The sequence below is a fragment of the Bison bison genome, unplaced genomic scaffold, assembly GCF_000754665.1.
Source record: "Bison bison bison isolate TAMUID 2011002044 unplaced genomic scaffold, Bison_UMD1.0 scf7180017864038, whole genome shotgun sequence".
Classification (NCBI taxonomy): domain Eukaryota; kingdom Metazoa; phylum Chordata; class Mammalia; order Artiodactyla; family Bovidae; genus Bison; species Bison bison.
Window position 1 is genome coordinate 4,575,140 of NW_011494610.1, and position 18,879 is coordinate 4,594,018.

General features: G+C 46.2%; 2 protein-coding genes across 4 annotated transcripts in view; one reads left to right on the plus strand and one right to left on the minus strand.

Annotated features, from left to right (window-relative positions):
• The window catches only part of BCAS4 (breast carcinoma amplified sequence 4), a 57,073-nt gene extending 56,298 nt beyond the window's left edge, over nt 1–775 (plus strand). Inside the window, exon 7 of the mRNA XM_010835124.1 lies at nt 225–775. Coding sequence (XP_010833426.1) covers nt 225–347 — 123 coding nt within the window. The 3' untranslated portion in view covers nt 348–775. The remainder of the gene's footprint in view (nt 1–224) is intronic.
• A 9,884-nt stretch (nt 776–10,659) lies between these two features.
• ADNP (activity-dependent neuroprotector homeobox) overlaps nt 10,660–18,879 on the minus strand; it is a 29,603-nt gene continuing 21,383 nt past the window's right edge. For all 3 annotated transcript variants that reach the window (XM_010835100.1, XM_010835099.1, XM_010835098.1), the window contains 2 exons: nt 18,259–18,351; nt 10,660–15,068 (listed from right to left, as the gene is read on the minus strand). In XM_010835100.1, the coding sequence (XP_010833402.1) occupies nt 11,961–15,068; nt 18,259–18,351 (3,201 nt within the window). In that variant the 3' untranslated portion in view covers nt 10,660–11,960. The remainder of the gene's footprint in view (nt 15,069–18,258; nt 18,352–18,879) is intronic.

The window sequence follows — 18,879 nt, forward strand, 5'->3', positions numbered from 1 at the left end:
CCCACCCCTGCCGGTCCCCATCAGGTGTCAGGTGGGCTAGCTTTGGCTGTCGCAGGCACTGTGACATTGATTCTTCATTCTTCACCATGATTCTTGAAGAATCATGGACTCTGCTCACCTGGACCACCCTCCCTGCGGGGTGAACTCCTGCTACTGGAGTTCTTGGGTCTCAGAACAGGTGGCTTCACGTGACTGACAGGGCACCTGGTTTTCTGTCTTTCCAGAAGCGATGGGCACCGGTGGCCCCGACGTTCGAGCTGCCCGTGTTGTACAGAACGGAGGACTATTTTCCCGTGGACGTGGGGGAGGTGATGCCCCGAGCCCCCAGCTGCCAAAGGCGTCTGTGAGCGCTTCCGTCCTGCCATCCGGGTGTTGGGAAGTGAAATCTGTGTGCAGAGCAGATGTGGTTTTCTTCTTTTCTTTTATTATTGTGGGTTCGTTTTCTGAGTTTTCCCCCTTGCTTCATGGGGGTGCATGGGGTTTGGAGAAGCGCTTGGGACCCAGGAGGTGGACAGTGCCTCGGTGATGAGCTGGGAAGGCCTCCTGCACCAGCTGTGGCCCGCCTGATGGTCTGGACGAGGTGGTCACCCCTGGGGATAGCTGGTCACCCCAGGTGGTGGGCTGTGGGACTTGGATATCTTTGCACAGGAATTATTGGGGTCTTGGGAGGTGTCACCAGGGTGCATGGCTTCAGGTCCATCTGATTTGGCTGGTTTGTCTGAACCCCAGTGCCCACTGGCCCTGTGAACCATCTCAATAAAGTGTCAAGAGGTCACCTGGTGTAAATGTTTCCTTGATGGGTGCTCCTGCTACCGAGTCAAGCCAGATCCTCAGAAGCTGCTTATTCTAAGGCTCCTCACCTGAGGGGAGTGCACAGCTCTGGCCTTCAGATGCCCAGCAGAATGCCGAGACCATTAGGATTTCCTGAGGTCTCCCAAGGGGTGTTTGCTTTAACTTCTTATGTAGATGGGTTTTGAGCTATCGTCCTGAAACGTTGGGTTCCTCACTTTGGTGATGGATATTTCTAGTTTCTGGAATCTTTCCCAGAGCTAAGAACACACACACACACCCTGTACTACAGACCTGCATTCAGATTTCAACACACATACCACACACACACACACCCTGTTCTGCAGACCTGCATTCAAGTTTCAAGGAAATCTGACATCATGAATCAGGCAAGAGAGCAGTAGTAGCAAGGCAAAAAAAAAAAAAAAAAGTTGAGCCTTGTCAATTTTAGGATACTTTTTAAAATAAGATATTACGTGAAGCCCTCGCTTCAAGTAGAGCCAGTGTTTCTGTATACAGATAATTTTGTAAACTTATTTTAAAACGTTGAGACCTTATTATCTCCATTACTGAAGTATAAATCCAGTGTTGAGGTCACTGAATCCTTCGCACACGAACACATCTGCCTGGCCCTCACCCCGTCTAGAAGCGCGCACTCCTTGTCCGAAGCCCCTCCTGCTCCCTTCCAACCACCCAACCCCGACCCCCCCGCCCCAAGCTAACAGCATCCTGACATCTCACAGCGCACACGGGGCTGCTGTCTGGGCTTCTGTTCTGTCCCTGGAGGCAGACTGGCGTGTGCAGGCTCAGCGTGGCGGCTTTGTGCCCGCTCGCGCGGCTGCCGCCGAGTCTGTGGGCAGCGTCCCTGCGGCTGCTGACCGTTCGTTGTCATGGCTGCGTTATATTGAGCAGGACTGTTTTTAACGAAGAGAGAAGCTTAGACCCTTCCCGGTGCCCCGGTCTGCTGAGGGAGAGTGGAGAGTCGATGGCAAGTTCGTTTTTCAGACAAGCGGCGAGGGCACACGTTTCTGGAAAACCAGGCGTATGTTGATGGCTGGAAACGCCCATGCTTCTTTCTCCTTCCAAAGCCTGGACCGAGGGCCCGGGAGAGGCAGGTGGGGGTCACGTGATCAAGCCACAGCCGCAAAGTGTCCTGAAGTAGAGACCCGCAGGCCCAGGGCTCAGAGCCCTCGCCTCCTGCAGCTCTGGGCCGGTGGCTCTGGGCTCGTGGCTTGCCCTCTCTGAGCCCAGCCTCCTCCCCAGTAAGAGGCAGAGAATAAGGGCGCCTGCCTCTGGGGCTGCAGTGAGGGAGCGATGACCTGTGTCGGGGCCTGGCTATGGGTGCTGGGCAGCAGGGGGCTGTGACGGTGACGGGGCTGGGCCGGGGAAGGGCCGACTGGCCTGTGTTTCTTGGTGGGCTCTTGGCATCCAAGGGCCCGGGCCTTGGGAACGGCCCTACCTTTCAGCGTAAGGAGGAGGCAATGGCGAGTGAGAGCTGCGGAGTCCTACTCCACCTAGCCGACTCTGCTGTCCGGGGACTGTTTGTAGGGTCACCCCCACACCCCCAGGGCAGTGAGGAGGGGTGAGTTTCCTTGACAGCATCTATGGGGAGACGGTGACTCATGAGCTAGAATTGGTTTCCCAAGTTTCCTGGAGCTGCAGTACCAAACAATGAAATTTTAGGGACGCTTGGAGACATTGAGCGGGAGGGTGAGCCAGGGCACAGGGCCTGCTAGGAATCGCTGACTTCGGTCCTCTGAGCAGCTGAGGTGCTGGCCTGGGGCCAGGTACCCTGACGGGCGTCATCTTCAAAACAAGTGTCGGATGTCTCCTGGCAAGTCGACGAAAGCCCTGGTGGGTCAAACCCACCAAGGGTCAAACCCCTTGGAGGGTCAAACCCAAAGGCCACGGCAAGGGTCACTTTGCAGCCAGGGAAAGGGCCATCTTCGTCTTTTTCCTTCTTTGGTGGCTGTTTTCGGACAGGGGTGCCGGAACCTAGGCCATTGTGAGTCTTCAGAAGAGCTAGGTCCTTTGATCATTCCCACGCTCCCCATGGATGTGAACTTCACATCTGTCCAGAGCAAGAGGTTTCAGAACGGTGGCCCACAGGTTGGCAGAACCGTGTGGTTTGCCCTAAACTGTTTCAAAATTGTTTTCATGTTGAGACAACACGGTTACCATCTGGAAAAAATAAAGTGAGTTCCATACCTCACTCTGTACACCAGGAACAGTTCCAAAATTCCAAATGGATTAAGGAGGAGTTCAATGTGTAAAGTGAATTTATAGAATAAGGAGGCAGAAACATTGGAGAATCATAAAAAATCCAGGAGCCATAGAAGAAAATTGTGATATTTAAAAAGTTTAAATTTTCTGCATGGCAAAAACAAGCAGAAAATCCAACCAAAAAATAAAAAATAAAAACAAAACAACAGAATTCTAACCAAACGCAAAAGCCAAATGACAAACTAGGAAAATATGCTTGCAGCTTGTACTACAAAGGGATGATCCCCCTAATATATAAACATCTCCTACAAATAAATAAGAGGAAAGAAACCCCCCAAAATAGCAAAGAATATGAATACCTGTTTCACAGAAAAGACTATGCAAAAGGCATTTTCAAAATATGAAAAGATGAACCTCAATCTGCGAGTATGAAAGAATATTGAATACTCAGTTTTCATTTTTCACGCTGGCAAAAGTAAAATGTTTTTGATGACACTGTTAGTGAAATCTTGAAGAAAGGTGCATTCTTATACATTGGTGGTGGGACACGATTCTCAGGGAGGTCCACGGGCAGTGCCTATCGAAGTTAGAAATGTATGTGCTCTTAGACAATGTACATACCCAGTTCCATCCTTAGAGATCTAGCCTCCCAATATACACACACAAGAGAAATGATAAATGCAAAAATTTATTCACGGCATATTGAAATAGCAAGAGATGGGACAGAATCTAAGTGTCCATCAACTAGGGATTGGCTCAGTTATAGTACCGCCACACATGCGTGGGTGGGGGAATCCTGTGAAGATGTAAAAGTTGGATTAGGAGTTCTTTACGATTTGGTGTGGAGAATCCCCAAAACCAAAGTGGAAGAAGAAGGACACGATATGCTATCATCTGTGTAAGAAAGGAAAGCGCTAAAGTTCTCTGGGAGGATAAACAAATATTTGAAAATGGTGAACATTCTGCTTTCGGTGAGATGTGGGCTTTCCATTTTTATTTTATACTTTTTGATATTTCGACGTTTCCCTATTCAAAAAATTTGATTAAAATAAGTTGCTAGCAATTAAAAATCAGGACATTTCTCATGAAGAACTGGATTTTCAGCTTCTACTCAGAAACTAAAATATGGCAGTATTGGGTTCATATTCTTGCCGGACAATAAAGTTGAGTCCCTTTAGAAGGGCCTCACTCTCCATGTTTCTCTTGTATCCAGATTATCTCACTAATTTCTCTACATGCCTGGACTCACTGGTATTTGCATTTGCAGAAGTCCTCAACAAATTATTAGCAGACTGAATCCAGAAACATTATACACCATGAGGATTATACACCATGACCAAGTGGACTATCTCCAAGGGATACAAGGTGGGTTTAACACCTTAAAATCAATCAGTGCAACACACTTGGATGAATAAAGTAAAAAAAACTTCACATAGATGTTTATGGTCATCTCCATAGATTCATGAAAAAGCATTTGACAAAACTCAATGTCCATTCATCATAAAAGCACTCTTTCTTGGGGTCAAAAGGGGAGTTCCAGAGAAGAGGTGAGAAGCCGGGCAGACACCCCTAAAGGGGTCTGTTTCCAGGACTATCAGTTCTTTCAAGACAACCTGTTGACCGAGGCACCTGGAGGCCTCAGGGCATCTCCCTCTCCATCTTCAAACAAAATTCCGCTTTGTGCTTTGTGTCCTGGTCAAGAGCACAACCATCTTTGGGTTTACAAGAATTCAAAGCGATTATGACTGAGCAGCTGTCACAGAATTTCCTCTCTGAGCCCTGTGTGTTCGCTGTAGACATAAAATCATCAGAATTCATCTTATCAGGAAGCACCATCTGGATGCATTTTAGCCTTGCAAGCAGCTGGGCAGGGCCGGTGGCCGGAGCCTTGCTTCTGCTTTCTTTACTGGGACTTCTGACGACTGTGCTTTGCTGTCGGCCCGTGATGCCGAGTTTGAGGAAGGAGATGGATAGATGGCTGCTGGGGGCATGTATCAGGAGAACGGCAAGATTCCCTCAAGGCACCAAGTCAAGCCAAGCCTGAATGCTGGAGGTCGGCCCCTCAACCGGAAGGACTTCCTCATGGGGTCATCCAGGGAGCAGCACCATCACACATGCTAACGGTCAGTGTTTCATCAGCAAGGCTCTTCCAGGGGGAGATGTGCCCGAGGAGCAGGCATAGGAGACCTGGAGGAGCACCCTGGATGATGAAGTCTGTGCTTTTCTTGTGGGCACCAGGGCTGGGGTGGCTGCAGCAGTGACCTCTCCTGCAGTAAGGGTGCCCTGTGTACACCCACGGTCTCCTCATGGCTCCCAGGGAACTGTGGAGACATCAGGCCATCAGCTGCACACGTGCTGTTTTCTGCACACAAACTGCACCTCTGGGTGTAGAGACGGGGGTTCTCAGGCTGTCCGGCGAGGGTATGTTTGTTGAATGGAGAGAAATAAAATCAGTGGTCTTACCCAGGAGACCACTGGTAGCAAAGAGATGAACTGCGGAAGGTTCATGCTGTAGCATCATTCACTTGTGTCTTTAGAATGGTGGGAAAAAATTTAAAATAATTTAAAAAAGGGACTTCCCTGGTGGTCCAGCGGTTAGGATTTTGCACTTCCACTGCAGGGGGACACAAGTTTGATCCCTGGTCGGGGACTAAGATCCCACATGCCAGAAGGCACGACCGAAGAAAAAAAATAATGGTGGTTCTCCGGCTTACTTGTCCTTTGAAGTCAGCTGGGCCATAGCCTGTGACCAACTACATCAGAATCTCTGGGGGAGGGTCCTCAGGATCTCTAAGTGTTAAAACTCCCCAGGTGATTTAGAGACGCAGCCGGTTCTGGGACATGTTTTCCAAGAAGAGCAGTTAAGAAAAATCTCAAGGTTTCCTTTGAAGAGTGTCGAGACCTCAATATCCGTTTCACATCCTCCCGAGTGTAATTGGGTTTGAGTTGGTTTCTGGCTTGAGTTGAACCGATTCCGCCTCAGCTCCAGAGATGGGTACTGCCTGATCTAAGCCCATCCAGGTGAACCTAGCTCACAGTGACTCACCGAGGTAGTTCTGGTCTAAGCCTTGTTTGGTGGTGTTTAGTCACTTAAGTCGGAGAAGGCAACGGCACCCCACTCCAGTACTCTTGCCTGGAAAATCCCATGGACGGAGGAGCCTGGTAGGCTGCAGTCCATGGGGTTGTGAAGAGTCGGACACAACTGAGCGACTTCAGTTTCACTTTTCACTTTCATGCATTGGAGAAGGAAATGGCAACCCACTCCAGTGTTCTTGCCTGGAGAATCCCAAGGACAGGGGAGCCTGGTGGGCTGCCATCTATGGGGTCCCACAGAGTCGGACACGACTAAAGTGACTTAGCAGCAGCAGTCACTAAGCAGTGCCCGACTCTCTTGCGACCCCATGGACTGCAGCCTGCCAGGCTCCTCTGGCTATGGGATTTCCCAGGCAGAAATACTGGAGTGGGTGGTCATTTCCTTTTCCAGGGGCTCTTTCCTTCCCATGGATTGAACCCAAGTCTCCTGCACTGGCAGGCTTTTTTTTCTTTAACCACTGAGCCACCAGGGAAGCCCATCTTAAGCCTACCAGCATGGAAACTGGTTCTGGAATGGTCCAATTGGCCCCAAGTTCAGGACCCTTGCTCAGTAGCGAGGGAGGCGATGCCCTCTCTCAGGGCAGGTGAATGGGAAGCAACAGGAACGCCAGGGTGCCTGCTTAGAATGAAGGTGACCATGCGGGTGGCAGGACCAGAAGACAAGAGGCCCGGAGGCCCTGCCCGCATCGCTGAGCAGCCTGCCTTCTTTGGGCATCACGGCTGCTTGCGTTTTCCTTTGTGAAAAGCCCAATCTGAGTTGGAGTTCCCATAACTGCCAATGAGAGTCCTATGTCATAAAAAGGAGTCTAAAACCAGGTAAGAAGAGTTGGGTACTCACTGATGGGCAGAGACTTCCCTGGGAAACACTGAACCGGAGCCATCTGTTGACAAATGGGTTTGGTGCCATCTGGCATGCGTTAGGTAACACGAGTCCACAGAGACATATCCAATTTTTCCAGTCTTGCCTGGGTCAAGGAAAAGGTCTCATCTTGGTGCTAGTCTGCCCTGGATCCCTCTGATTTTCCTTTTTAACCAACAAAGCAAGTCTCGGGCTCACAGCCCTCGGCAAGCGATGGCAGGTGGCACAGTTTCAGTCTTAACGTTTTGCCTTGTGTTTTCAGGGGTGCTACCATTAATAGCAAAGCACGCTGGTTGGACTTTTCTTGCAAAAATAATTTTCCCTTCTAAAAAGGGGAGTTGAAACATACCAAGTATGTAAAGCAGCTGTTAGGCAGATGTGGCAAAAATGACGAAGATGGCAGTGTGAATGAGTCGTTTGGGAGACACTGTGCTGGGGAAAGTAGGTGTTGGTTTAAAACCCGGGGCTCACGTGTCTTTGCGTTCACAGCAGGGAAAGCCTTTCTCAAGAGGGTAGTCTTCAGCCAGAATCAGGGCTGGATGGTGTGGCTGGGAAACCCAGGGGCTGTGGACTCGGATAGTCTGGGTCCAAATAAGCATCTCCTCTCTGCCAGGTGGAGTCTTGGGACAAATTGGCTTTGCTCAAGCATCATGTCCTGGGTACTAACACTCCTTTTACAATACTTTTTTTGAGGGGGTGGGGGTGTGAGGCAGGACTGTTTTGAGGATTCAAATTATCTTGGCATCTAGTGCCCTGCAACTAGTCCTAAACACTTCTGCGATGTTTGGAAAGTTCTTGTTGAGTCAATATGTGCTCAGGATGTGTGGTGAGCTTGGGGCGATTTTATGAACAGTGTCAAACTCCTGGGAAAGGTGGAATCTCACCCCTGGCCTGGAGGACTCTGTATTTAAGCCTCTGGAGTCCTCTCCCCCGGGGGAAGCCAATACCAATAGAGCCAGCCCAGCAGATGCAGCCGTGCAGGCATCTTTTCACCTGCCATCCTCAACGCGGGGTCTTAAAAGTTTTGACTCCCAGATGGCTGTCCCTCTTACACAGCTGTTGCCTTCTGCTTCAGGCCTGATGGCGACAGATCACATGCGTGCTTTGGAAAAGGTCTTTATTTCTAGCCTCTTGCTTTATCAGCTTCCAGGTGAACAATCTGCTATCAGGATATCCATTTTGTTTCACTTGGTAGTAAGAAGACATTAATAAAGGTACAGCCAAATCTTTGCAACAACCAGTTTAGGTTTGAATGCCTTTAATCCTTTCTAGGGGGTACTGATGGTGTCCTGCTGCGAGCGTGGGGGTTGGTTTGCATCACAGATGCACACTGTACATATGCTGAAAAAAACAGACACCCGCAACACCTCATTTACGCGGTGCAGAGCATGTGTCCTGGAAATCCTGGGGCCCGTCCCTCCTGTATCCTTGTAGCTGGAGCCCTTTGAAAACACGACTCAAGGATTTTCAGGCTATCTGCAGCTATGCCTTACATGCAGATCTTTAAATACAACTCCCCTAAGTCGTAATCCCTCTAGGATTCAAGTTCTAGTGAATATTAATTTTTTGAGAGTTTGTTGATGGAAGTAGCAGGATGCAAAGAATTGCCAATACTTTTCTAAATCATCTTCATTTTGTGCAAGTTTTGATCCATTTTTGAGCTAACCCAGTAGCAATTGGTAGAAAACACCTTTTTATCTTTTAACTTGCCTGTCTGGTTTATCTCAGTCTTTTTCTAGATCACGTCAAGGCGGCCCTTTAATAACTGGTATGTCGGAATGCATTTCAGTTTGGTGAGAGCAGTCTCTTGCCTTAATTTTTGGTCCTCTGGGGGTTGAGGAGTTATGTTCCTACATGACACTTTGGTGAAACATGCCTGCAACTGGTGCCAGGCCAATAAGCTACTGGGTGGGTTAGAAATAAGTGTCAAATGGGTTGAAAAGACCATTGCCTAAGGGAGGGGCAGAAGGCTGACCAGCTGCTCTGTGGAATCCAGATTCAGCATGCTCTACCTAACCTCTTGGTAAAAATCAGATCCATCACTCAGGCTAAGTGGCTCTCAAGCTGTAGTGTCAAGATGATCTGGGAGCCCCACCTTAAGATTTAGTCCACAGAGCAGGGAGACACCCGTCTATATGGCGGTACTCATTTGGCAAAAGCAAGGTGAATCGCCCCTAGAGAAGTGTTTCAGGTGGGGCATTCCTCAATCTTTGATATAAATCATTTTCAAATCTTTTTGCTCCCTTTTGAAGAAGTGTGAATCTTTACAAGTGGCTAGACAGACACAGCCATGGGGGTTGGGAGGGGGAGGAAGGGGCATTTCCTTTTCTGCTTGGAATTTAAGAGGGAACAAAGAGCTGTTTGCTGAAGACCCTCGTACTACTCAATGGTAAGGAACCAAAGATGGGACAAGAAAATGCTTCTACGTGCTGAAACGGGAGAGAAACCACAGTGCTTACTCAGTTTGAGTCTGGAACTTCTGGCCACAGAGGGCAAAAAGTGCTCTGGAATTTTGTTTTTCCTTGTTCAAAAGAAAATCTACAGGATTATTCAGTCTACAGTTATAGACCCTCTCTAATTAGAAGATGGCAGAAAGCCAGCTTTTCTTTCCAGATTATTCCAAAAGCAAACAGTAGCAACGGCATTGTTTTAAAATGGCTTTTATTGAGACACTTTCAGGACTTCTCCAACAGTTTTTACTGGGGAATCTTTATTTCCAGTCCTTAGGTGGCTAAACTCTTTTCCCCCTGCTGACAAGGCCCACTCACACCACCACAGCACAGAAGCGTCCTCATCTCTCTGCTCAAATGTCCAGCCCGGAGCACACCTCCCCACCCTCAACCCCTATACTGCACAAGTCTCACTAGTACTTCATGTAGGACTCACAAGACCAGGCTAAATTCTTCCTATTAGGCAGAGTAATTTCAAAGCAAATGTGAGATGGCTTAAATGCAGGTAAGACATGTTCTCAACGCCACCTTTTCTGATTAGGTAATCTGCAGCATCTTGGATGTCCACAGAATTTATAATCTATCTGTGTGACAGTTTAAAATAGACTCAAAAAAAAAAAAAAAAAAAATAGCTCCGTGCCAGCTCCAAACACCCTGAAGTTTCTAGTCCATTCTTGTGCTTTCTCCTATATTGTTCTGAGAGGCACAGCTTTACATTTTGGGGGGAGGCTGGTCAAACTTTTGCTCTCGGGTAACAAAAGCGTTAAACTGAACTTTCTGGAGTCTTAGAAATCATGGAAACTAGTCCACTTCAGAACTCTTTAGGCCAATGTCCCTGAAAGGTGACTGACCAGCCTCCGCATGGACTAAAGAGCATCCATCCCGTCATGTTACCGCCACCAAACACACTGGACCACTTCTGCCACCTCCTAACTCCCTGTTCTTTGGTACGGGGTCACTCGCGCCCTACCAGCTCCTGCATCTTGATAGCCCCCAGAACATGTGCTCTCCAAAGCCTTTCTCTTAATAGCAAGATGGTCCAGAGTTAAAAGAAGAGTAGTTGCCTGGTTAGTACAACTGTTCCCATTATGAAGTGAAAACTAACATGGACTTCATTTAGAAGAAAGAACACCAGGGTAGTAAGATTCTGCTTGCAAATCAATGCTTATTTATGTTCACATCCTTTATCACTGAGACATTTACATATCTAAGCAGGTTCTGATCCTTAACAACAGGGGACCTGAAAAAATTCAAGGATGTTTATTTAAGTGATTAAAAAGGTAACAGACAAAAGCCAAACCGAACCAAAGAATGTGTAACAAGAGCCTTGAGAGAAAGCGTTCTTTATGCCATTCCTGGTCTTCCACAAGCTTCCTCGGTGGCTGTGCCTCCTTCTCTGATGAGGCATCAACTGGTACAAGACGTGACGGACACAGAGGGCTGGAGGTGTAATAACGCAAGTAAGTATCTACATTAAGCACAATACAGCAATTTATTTAGATGCTTAAAATGAATACAAAGGGAAATAAAGATCACAAAATTATACATACTACAACAGTGTGTCATATATTAGATGGTATAAATGAATACACCAGGGTGGTGTTTAACTAAAGATAAAACTAAATATCCAAAAAGCAGCACTCATTGGCCTGCTGCTTCAACACAACACACTCCCATACAGATCTAAAAGGTGTCAAAATTAGTCGCTGCAAAGTCAATTCTTGCATGTGATTTTTAGCTTAAAAGATTTCAGAAAACATCTGAAATACCAGTTTTTGTTTTTGTCAGCTGTAATGTCAAGGATATTCAGAACAAGAAAAATTCTATAATACAAGAGAGTCCAGATATATATCTTACGTGGCTGGCCTCTGTCGCGAGATTGTACAAGGTTATGTGCAAAAACTAAGTCTGTCCCGAAGTCCACACTAGCGTAGTTTCAGGCTTTTGCTAGGTCAGCTAGATACAGCGCTTATTACACAGCAAGGGCAACACTAAAAAAGAAAAGAGTCTATGATGGGTACACAGTAACAGTATCGTAAGCTTCACTTGAATAGGTCTAAAAGACTGTACAAATATACATTTCAACTATTCAGAATGAATACATGAAAAAAATTGATTTCCCCGAAGTCTACTGTACACACTGGACTGGTAGCTTGTGTGCTGGCCCTGCACGACCATTGTAATCAGGAGAATGCTTCTCAAGGACGTCCAACCAGACACTGTTTTACAGAGGGAAAGAAATGGTGAGACGGCAGATAAAACAAACCTCTGCTTTTTCTCATGTGCGTTCATGAGCCACCAGCTTATTGGTTTTTCACATTTAGTTACTGTGTCTGTCACAGAGCGTTCTAAAGCCAAGATCAGCCAATCACGTGTCACAGACTTAGAAATGACCACTGGGACTGGAGTGGCCACATGTCCCCACCGCCTGATGACCCGGCACTCGAAAGGCAGTACCAGTTAGAACACAGCTTTGCAGTCGTAACTGAAAGGAGAACAGAGTTCCAGGCCGCAGCATTTGTCACCAAGGCCCGAGAGGCCGGCCCTTAAGCCTGCTGGCTGCTCAGTTTGACCCCCGTCAAGCTGCCGTGCATCGGGTCGGCCACCCCGTCGGCCATGCTGTCAAACTGCTCCCCATCCTCACTGTCAATGGTGCTGTTCTGCCACTCGATCTGTGGGGTGGATAAGCGCTCATCGTTTTCAGTGGCATTCTTCCACTGTGACTGGTCCTTGGACCAAAACCCTTCAACTTTTCCATAGGAACTATTCTTCCACTTCAACTGCTCTCTGTCTCCTTGCACGGTAGCCTTTTTTTTGGCAGCTGGCTTACTGCTCCTCGCGTCTTCACTCTGGGAAGACTCATCGGACCAGGTTCCTGCTTTCATCTCACACGTGTTGTCCTCAAAGTCTGACACCTGTTGGGAACCAGGGCCGCTCTCAGATGGAGAAGCACCATCTTTCCACTCAACAACATCATCTTGGTCAACCTCACTATCAGAGGCATCATGCATTAGTTTGGTTGGCTCCTCAGTCAAATGAATAGTTTCATATTTTGAACCATCCTCCGCTTTTTGGTCTAGCTTCTCAGATTCTAAAGCATCTTCAGAAATTACCTTCGGTATGTGTTCCTCTGGGTTATCATTAGGGATTTTAGGCTCAACTTCAAAAACAGGGTCAAAAGGGCTATCACTTCCATTGGATTCTTCCTCCAAATTTTCAAAACTGTCTGAGGAACTGTCATCTTCCTTCCCAAGATTGAGCTTTTTGTCTGCTGTTTTACTAGCATTGACTCTGGAATCCTTCTCATCGTGATTTTCAAAGAGCCACTCAGCATCAAAATCCATCTCATGCTTAACTTTGTTTAGCTCTTTCATGTTGAAGCCCAGTAACACACCAGGCTTGTACTTTTCACAGTCTCTGACACACTTCTTCCTCTTGTTACTAAAATGGGAAGCAATGTCACTCTTCCACAACCATAAGCTTGCCGCCAGCTTCTCAATTTCTCTCCTGGTGGGATAAGGTTGTTTGTTGAAGTATTTTGTTAGGAAGCTTTTCCTGGCTTCATAAGAATCATCTTCATGACCCTTAGGGTCTAAAGCTAAAACAACAGGCTCCTCAGGCTTCTCTTCAAAGAAGCCAGGTGAATCGCTATCTTCATCTAACTTTCGCTTCTTCAGCAAGGGGAACTCCATTTGCTCATAAGTGCGCTTCACAGGTGCCAGGCCTGGGGACTGGTTAAGCCGCGAAGGTGCATTTGTCTTGTCTTGGCCGTTCTGGGTCTTTCCCACACCCCTGCAGTGAACCAGATGCAGAGTGATGGTGGAGGCGGTCATGTTGCTGGTATACACACCAAGGCAGTGGATGCACTTGTAGGTGAGCTTTTTCTCCACTGGGTGAACCGTCTGAATCACCTGGTGCCTCTCTCGTAAGTGATGTGCAAGTGCGTCAGATATGGGTCCTTTCAGGATTGAAAAGCAAAGAGGGCAGAGGGTTTTCCCGACATCTTTTTTATAGGGCACTGCAGCTTGAGGTGAGCTTTTAACAGGAATATCTGCCTTTTCCTGCACTTTTGGCTGTGGCTTTGGAGGGATGGGTGGGTTATTTTGGGCATGGTAAGCAACAGACTCAGCAGGAGCATCCCTCAGGTTATACGTGGTTACAAGGAGATGGATGTTAGTGTGACTACCCTGCTGCAATGTCAAATCAAAACTCAGAGTAGAATCTGTTTTAGGTCCCATCTCTTCGTCCACGTGAACCATGCGCATGTGAGCCGCCATCTTTTCCACGTCATTGAAGGTTGACCGGCAATACGGACAAGACAGACCATGAATTAGCATGTGGTTGAGCAGAGTGTCTGTGGGCAAATAGCGATTACAGTAAAGGCATTTGCTAGTGAAATTGTGTATTTTCATAATGTAGTTGGCTACTGCTGGGACTTTCTCAGCTTTATGTTCTTTTTCGAAGTGCACGCTATATACATTTTCAGGAAACAGCTCATTACAGATGGTACATATTTTCCACTTCTGAGTTGAGGAAGTATTGGGTGGTGGAGGGCCAGTGGCAGCTGCAGTTGGCTTGGAGCTGGACTGACCTAATACTCTGGATGCCTGTGACTGGGAGAGGGATGGAGACTTTAACTGGCCTGAAGAGAGAGATGGGGCATTCGGAGACTGCAGTGAGTATCTTGCTGGCGCCTGGGTCCTCTGCTCTGACCCAAGACCGTAAGATCTTCCATTTCCACTTGGAAGTAACTGCTTCACAGACTGAGACTGTTGAGGGATGGAAACCGGTGCGTTGCCACCTAGCCCCAGTCTCATTGACTGACCAACGCCATAGCCCTGGCCTACAGATTTGACTCCATAGTTGTTCTGCTGCAGGTGAACATTGGACATCATGTTGACACCTGTGGAATTTAAGTTAGGCTTTGGTATTGAGAGTCGATTCACCATCTGCTGTGATGGCAAAGACCGTACGTTTCCAGAAGCGAGGGAACCAATTCTTGACTGGAGTCCCATGCCCTTCTTCTCTTGAGGTTTGGGAGCAATTAGCATCAGGGGTTTGGATCGGGGAACCACCACATTTGTGTGACCAATCATGGCAGTGACCTGATAGCCTATGCGTTCATGGTCTTCAATGACATGTTGTACCAAAGCTTCGTAAGACTTTGGCATAAAAAGGCATCGCTTGCAGTGAATACTACTTTCCTCCCGGGCATTTGTGCCTAAGGGGACTGCACCATTGAGTGATTTTTCTCCTGCCTTTGCTATGTAAGGTGCTGCCACATGCTGAAAATGTTCCCTGTAAATGTGCTTCCTAACTATTTCATAAAGCGGATCTCGGTAAGTGCACTTCTTACAGTAATAAACCGCTTGCTCTACACTGTCAGCCTGCTTGGGTTTAAGGCCATCACTCTTGCTTTTATCTTTGAAAGTGCTGAGGCTGCTACTTGGTGCGCTGGCGTTTGGAGCATGAAATATTTTAATGTGTGTTTCCAAAGTCTTTTTGTCTGCATTGAACGTACAGTAGGGGCAATTAAGGAGAATCCTGTTTTCAAAGTCTTCACTATGGACATTCCGGAAATGACTTTTGTAGGCAGAGAAAAATTTTGAAGAAAATGGGCAAGCACTGCAGCAAAAAGGTTTTGTCCGATAGTCCTAAAGAAAAGACAAAAACTGGAATCAGAATGCCACTTCAGATAAGCATTAACAGGTTCTAGATTTTTTTCCCCAAGATAGTGTTGAAGAGACAATGCAATTTTTAGAACTGAAACTGTAATGCATTGGTCTGAGTAAAACTTCCTTCTGCAAAATGCATAATTTATAAAACATTAGGTTGGTGCAAAGGTAATTGCGGTTTTGGACTGAATTTTAAATCATTATAACTAGGCTCAAACATATTTTTATAAATCAAAATAGGAACCACGACAATCAACACATTTTTGCCAATGAGAATTAAGTTTGTTTATTCCTGCAGCGTGGTAAACACCTGTGCTTCAGGAGTCAACCAACTCTTGGAAAGCGTTTTCTGCCTCCTGCTGGTTGTGGAAGCGTTTTCCCTGCAAACAGCTGTCAAGATGCTTGAGGAAGTGGCAGTTGGCTGGCAAGAGTCCAGGTGGACACGGCGGCCGAGGCGGACCTTCCGGCATGTGCAGCCTGTGAGCGCCGCTGTGCCACGTGCGCCGGGTGGTGCTGTGCCCGAGAACCCGGCCCTTTCTGCTGACCAGTGCCGGCTGCAGGTGGTCGAGTTTTTGGTGCGTCTCATCGATTTGCTGAGCGTACTTCTTGTAATGATTTCGTCAGGATTCAGAAAGCTACAGTGGATCAGACAGGCAGCAGACCACCAGACTGTGACCACGTTCCTTCTTCGGTGCCAGCATGGCTTTGGGAAGTGCTGTGGAGCTTCCTCTCAGTCCAACCACTGAGCTGGTTGTCACCATCTGTCATATAAAATCCACTTCTTATTGCATGTCACAATCCGATAGAGAAACGGTTCACTGTTGTTGCGCAGAATAAGAGAAGACACTTCAAAACGACTTTTTGATTTTCGGTTAGCTTATCATGAGACACCCACTTATCGAGTTTTTTCACTTTTCCAATTTGCTTCAAATCGTGAACAACTGTAGAATGGGCAATGTTCAGCTCTTTGGCAACTTCTCATGCAGTAAGAAGATCAGCTTCGATGACGGCTCTCACCCGGTCATTGTCAACTTCCTGGTCATTGTCAACTTCCGATGAGTGATCACTACGTTCCTCCAAGGCTCTCGTCTCTTTCACAAAACTTCTTGAACCACCAGTGCACGTACGCTCGTTAGCAGCTCTTGGGCCAAATGCACTGTACTGCTAGTTGACTCCGCTGCTTTACAACCCATTTTGAACACGAATAAGAAAATCACTTGAATTTGCTTTTTGTCTAACATCCTTTCCATAGTCTAAAATAAATATAAACAGCAAGTAATAAGTCATTCACAAAAAAACATAAAGTGAGACATGTGCATTAAAACGTATAACATAACTACATTTATTTAAGTGTATTCCAACAGCAAAGGTAAATTTCAACAATACAAAAACCGCAATTACTTTTGTACCAACCTAATATAAACCCAAATGAAAACGCTGTTGTAAACTAATAAACACTTATTTTGGTGTTACAAATAAAAACTCCATTCAGAATTTTTCCTCAGTGTTTTTAGAAAAGAACAGTCACATTCAGTCACATTTGCTCACTGGTTTAGAGAAACCCAAAGACAAATGGCTTCAAGATAAACATTTTATAATTAGAAAGGACAAAGAATAAGCTAAGCGAAATCACTACAATTACTCTGTAAGTACAGCTGTTAAGTTGCTGAAGGTTCCAGACTCACTATACACTAAAACTCAGGCCCCAAAGTGTTCTAGTGCAATTAGGCCATACAACATAAAGACACACCTTTGATCCTTTCCATCATGGAAAAATTTTCATAGAAAAAAAAGGGCACATTTTCAAAAATTTCAAACATTCCCTCCTCTGATCTAAGTCGAGTGTAGCATTCGGATTTCACTGAGATCAAAACCCCACTGATCTGAAAAGTCAGCTTTCTTCTGTAAGCCACGCTGTTCCTTCTTCTCAAGCAAGAGCAGTTTCAAAAGAAGTAATGAAGTGACAGCTGCTCTGATTCAAATTAAGAAATTAAGTAAAAATTCCTACAGAATGTGGGGAATGCAGGATATTAAAAAGCCAATAAAACAAGCACTGCACAATTTACTAGTGTCAAAGAGCAACTTACAGAAACAGTTCATTAACATCTGTGCAGTTGGTCCTTTCATGATAGAGGAAACACAAGTTTGGTGAGAGGTGATCATTTTTTTCCTATAAAAAATCTACCTTGTTTCAGACACTGGTTACAACCAAAATGAAGTACTGTGCTTTTCCTTCTCTGGTATTGGTAAAACTGAATTAACTAAGTGATGTGTCCTACTGGAAGCTTTCCTATTTTAAGGCTGCTGGTTAATACCCTTTCCTGGGTTATTAATAAGAAAAGAACCAGATGACATCACATTTCTGAGGTGGCATTTAAAAGTACTAACTCCCTGCCAAGTATGTTCCAACGGATGAACAGATAAACAATCCAGAATCCAATCACCACTGAACTAAATGATGGTGCAGTTTGAGTTGATGATCACTGCTCCCTGGGAAGACACGTCGCCCGTGGCCCTCTATCTTTTGTTGTAACATCACCTATTGCTATTTGTCGGCACTGCTGGTGCCTTTGATTACCTAATACCGTTGGTAATTCCAATCAGTAACAGTTAAGCTGCCCACCTCTACCACCCTACAGAGCCACCTATCCCACAGCCCGAGTGCTGGCTCAGACTACCCCACAGAGGCTGGGTGACGATACAGACGAGCAAGAAAACCTAAATGGAAGAAAGAGTCCTGGCTTCCCCTTTATAGAAAAAAACAAGGACTGCAACACAGAAAAATGATGGATACCCTAGATAAACTGAACACTGGACGGAACACTTGAGAATCAGAAGAACCAGAATACTTTTGGCAGGGTGAGAGGAGGAGAGGGGAATTCTGGCATACACTGGGCGGGGTGAGAGGAGGAGAGGGGGATTCTGGCACACACTGGGCGTTACAACTTTGAAGTGACAAACTTTGCTATTCCTCTTACATATAGTTTCAGGACAATGAAAAAAACTAGACCAAAGTTCTTCCTATTTTTCTCTATCTCTTAGGAAAGTATGAAATAATAAATTTTTAACACTTTCCACATTAGGTTGTCTACAAATAATGTAACACTACGAAAGGCCCAGAACTGAAAAGGGGAAACGCTGCCTTGGGGCAGCCTCCCGCGCCGCTTACCTGGTTCTTCGTAAGCGAGGGGTCCCACAGTCCTACATCCTCCCATGTAGTGTTTTTCAAATAAAAGTCATTAGGTTCAAACTGTTTAAAGTCCTAGAAAACAGTGAGAGAAGTTTCAAAAACATGGTATTAATTCTAGCCCAACTTGACATATAAATCCTCTCTCTTACTAGGGCTGGGGAGATGAACAGAAAGTCAACCCCACCCAGAACGAGACGAGGAGTCGTAAGGTTCTTAGGAAAAACAAAAGGGCACGTGGGTGTTACAGTGAACACGGTACATCAACTGAACATTCTCCTCATGGTCACCAGGTTTCCAAAGAAACCACTGGAAGCTCTACTTAAGTAAAAAATTAAGCCATGTATTGATACCAAAGCACCCTTCTTAAGAGCTGTACCTCATCAGCTGTAATATTAGAGCAGAGCGTAAGACAGCGACATTCACTCAGTCTTAGCACTACAAATGTGGTATTCTGGTTCCGTGAAGAAAAATGTTCTATGGAGATGGGGGTGGGGTGGGATTGGACTAGAAGGAAAACTCAGGATTTCTGAACCCCCAAAGGAGGACAGCTACTCAAAGAAAGCATGTGATATTATGTTAAATTACTCTTATGTAAAAATT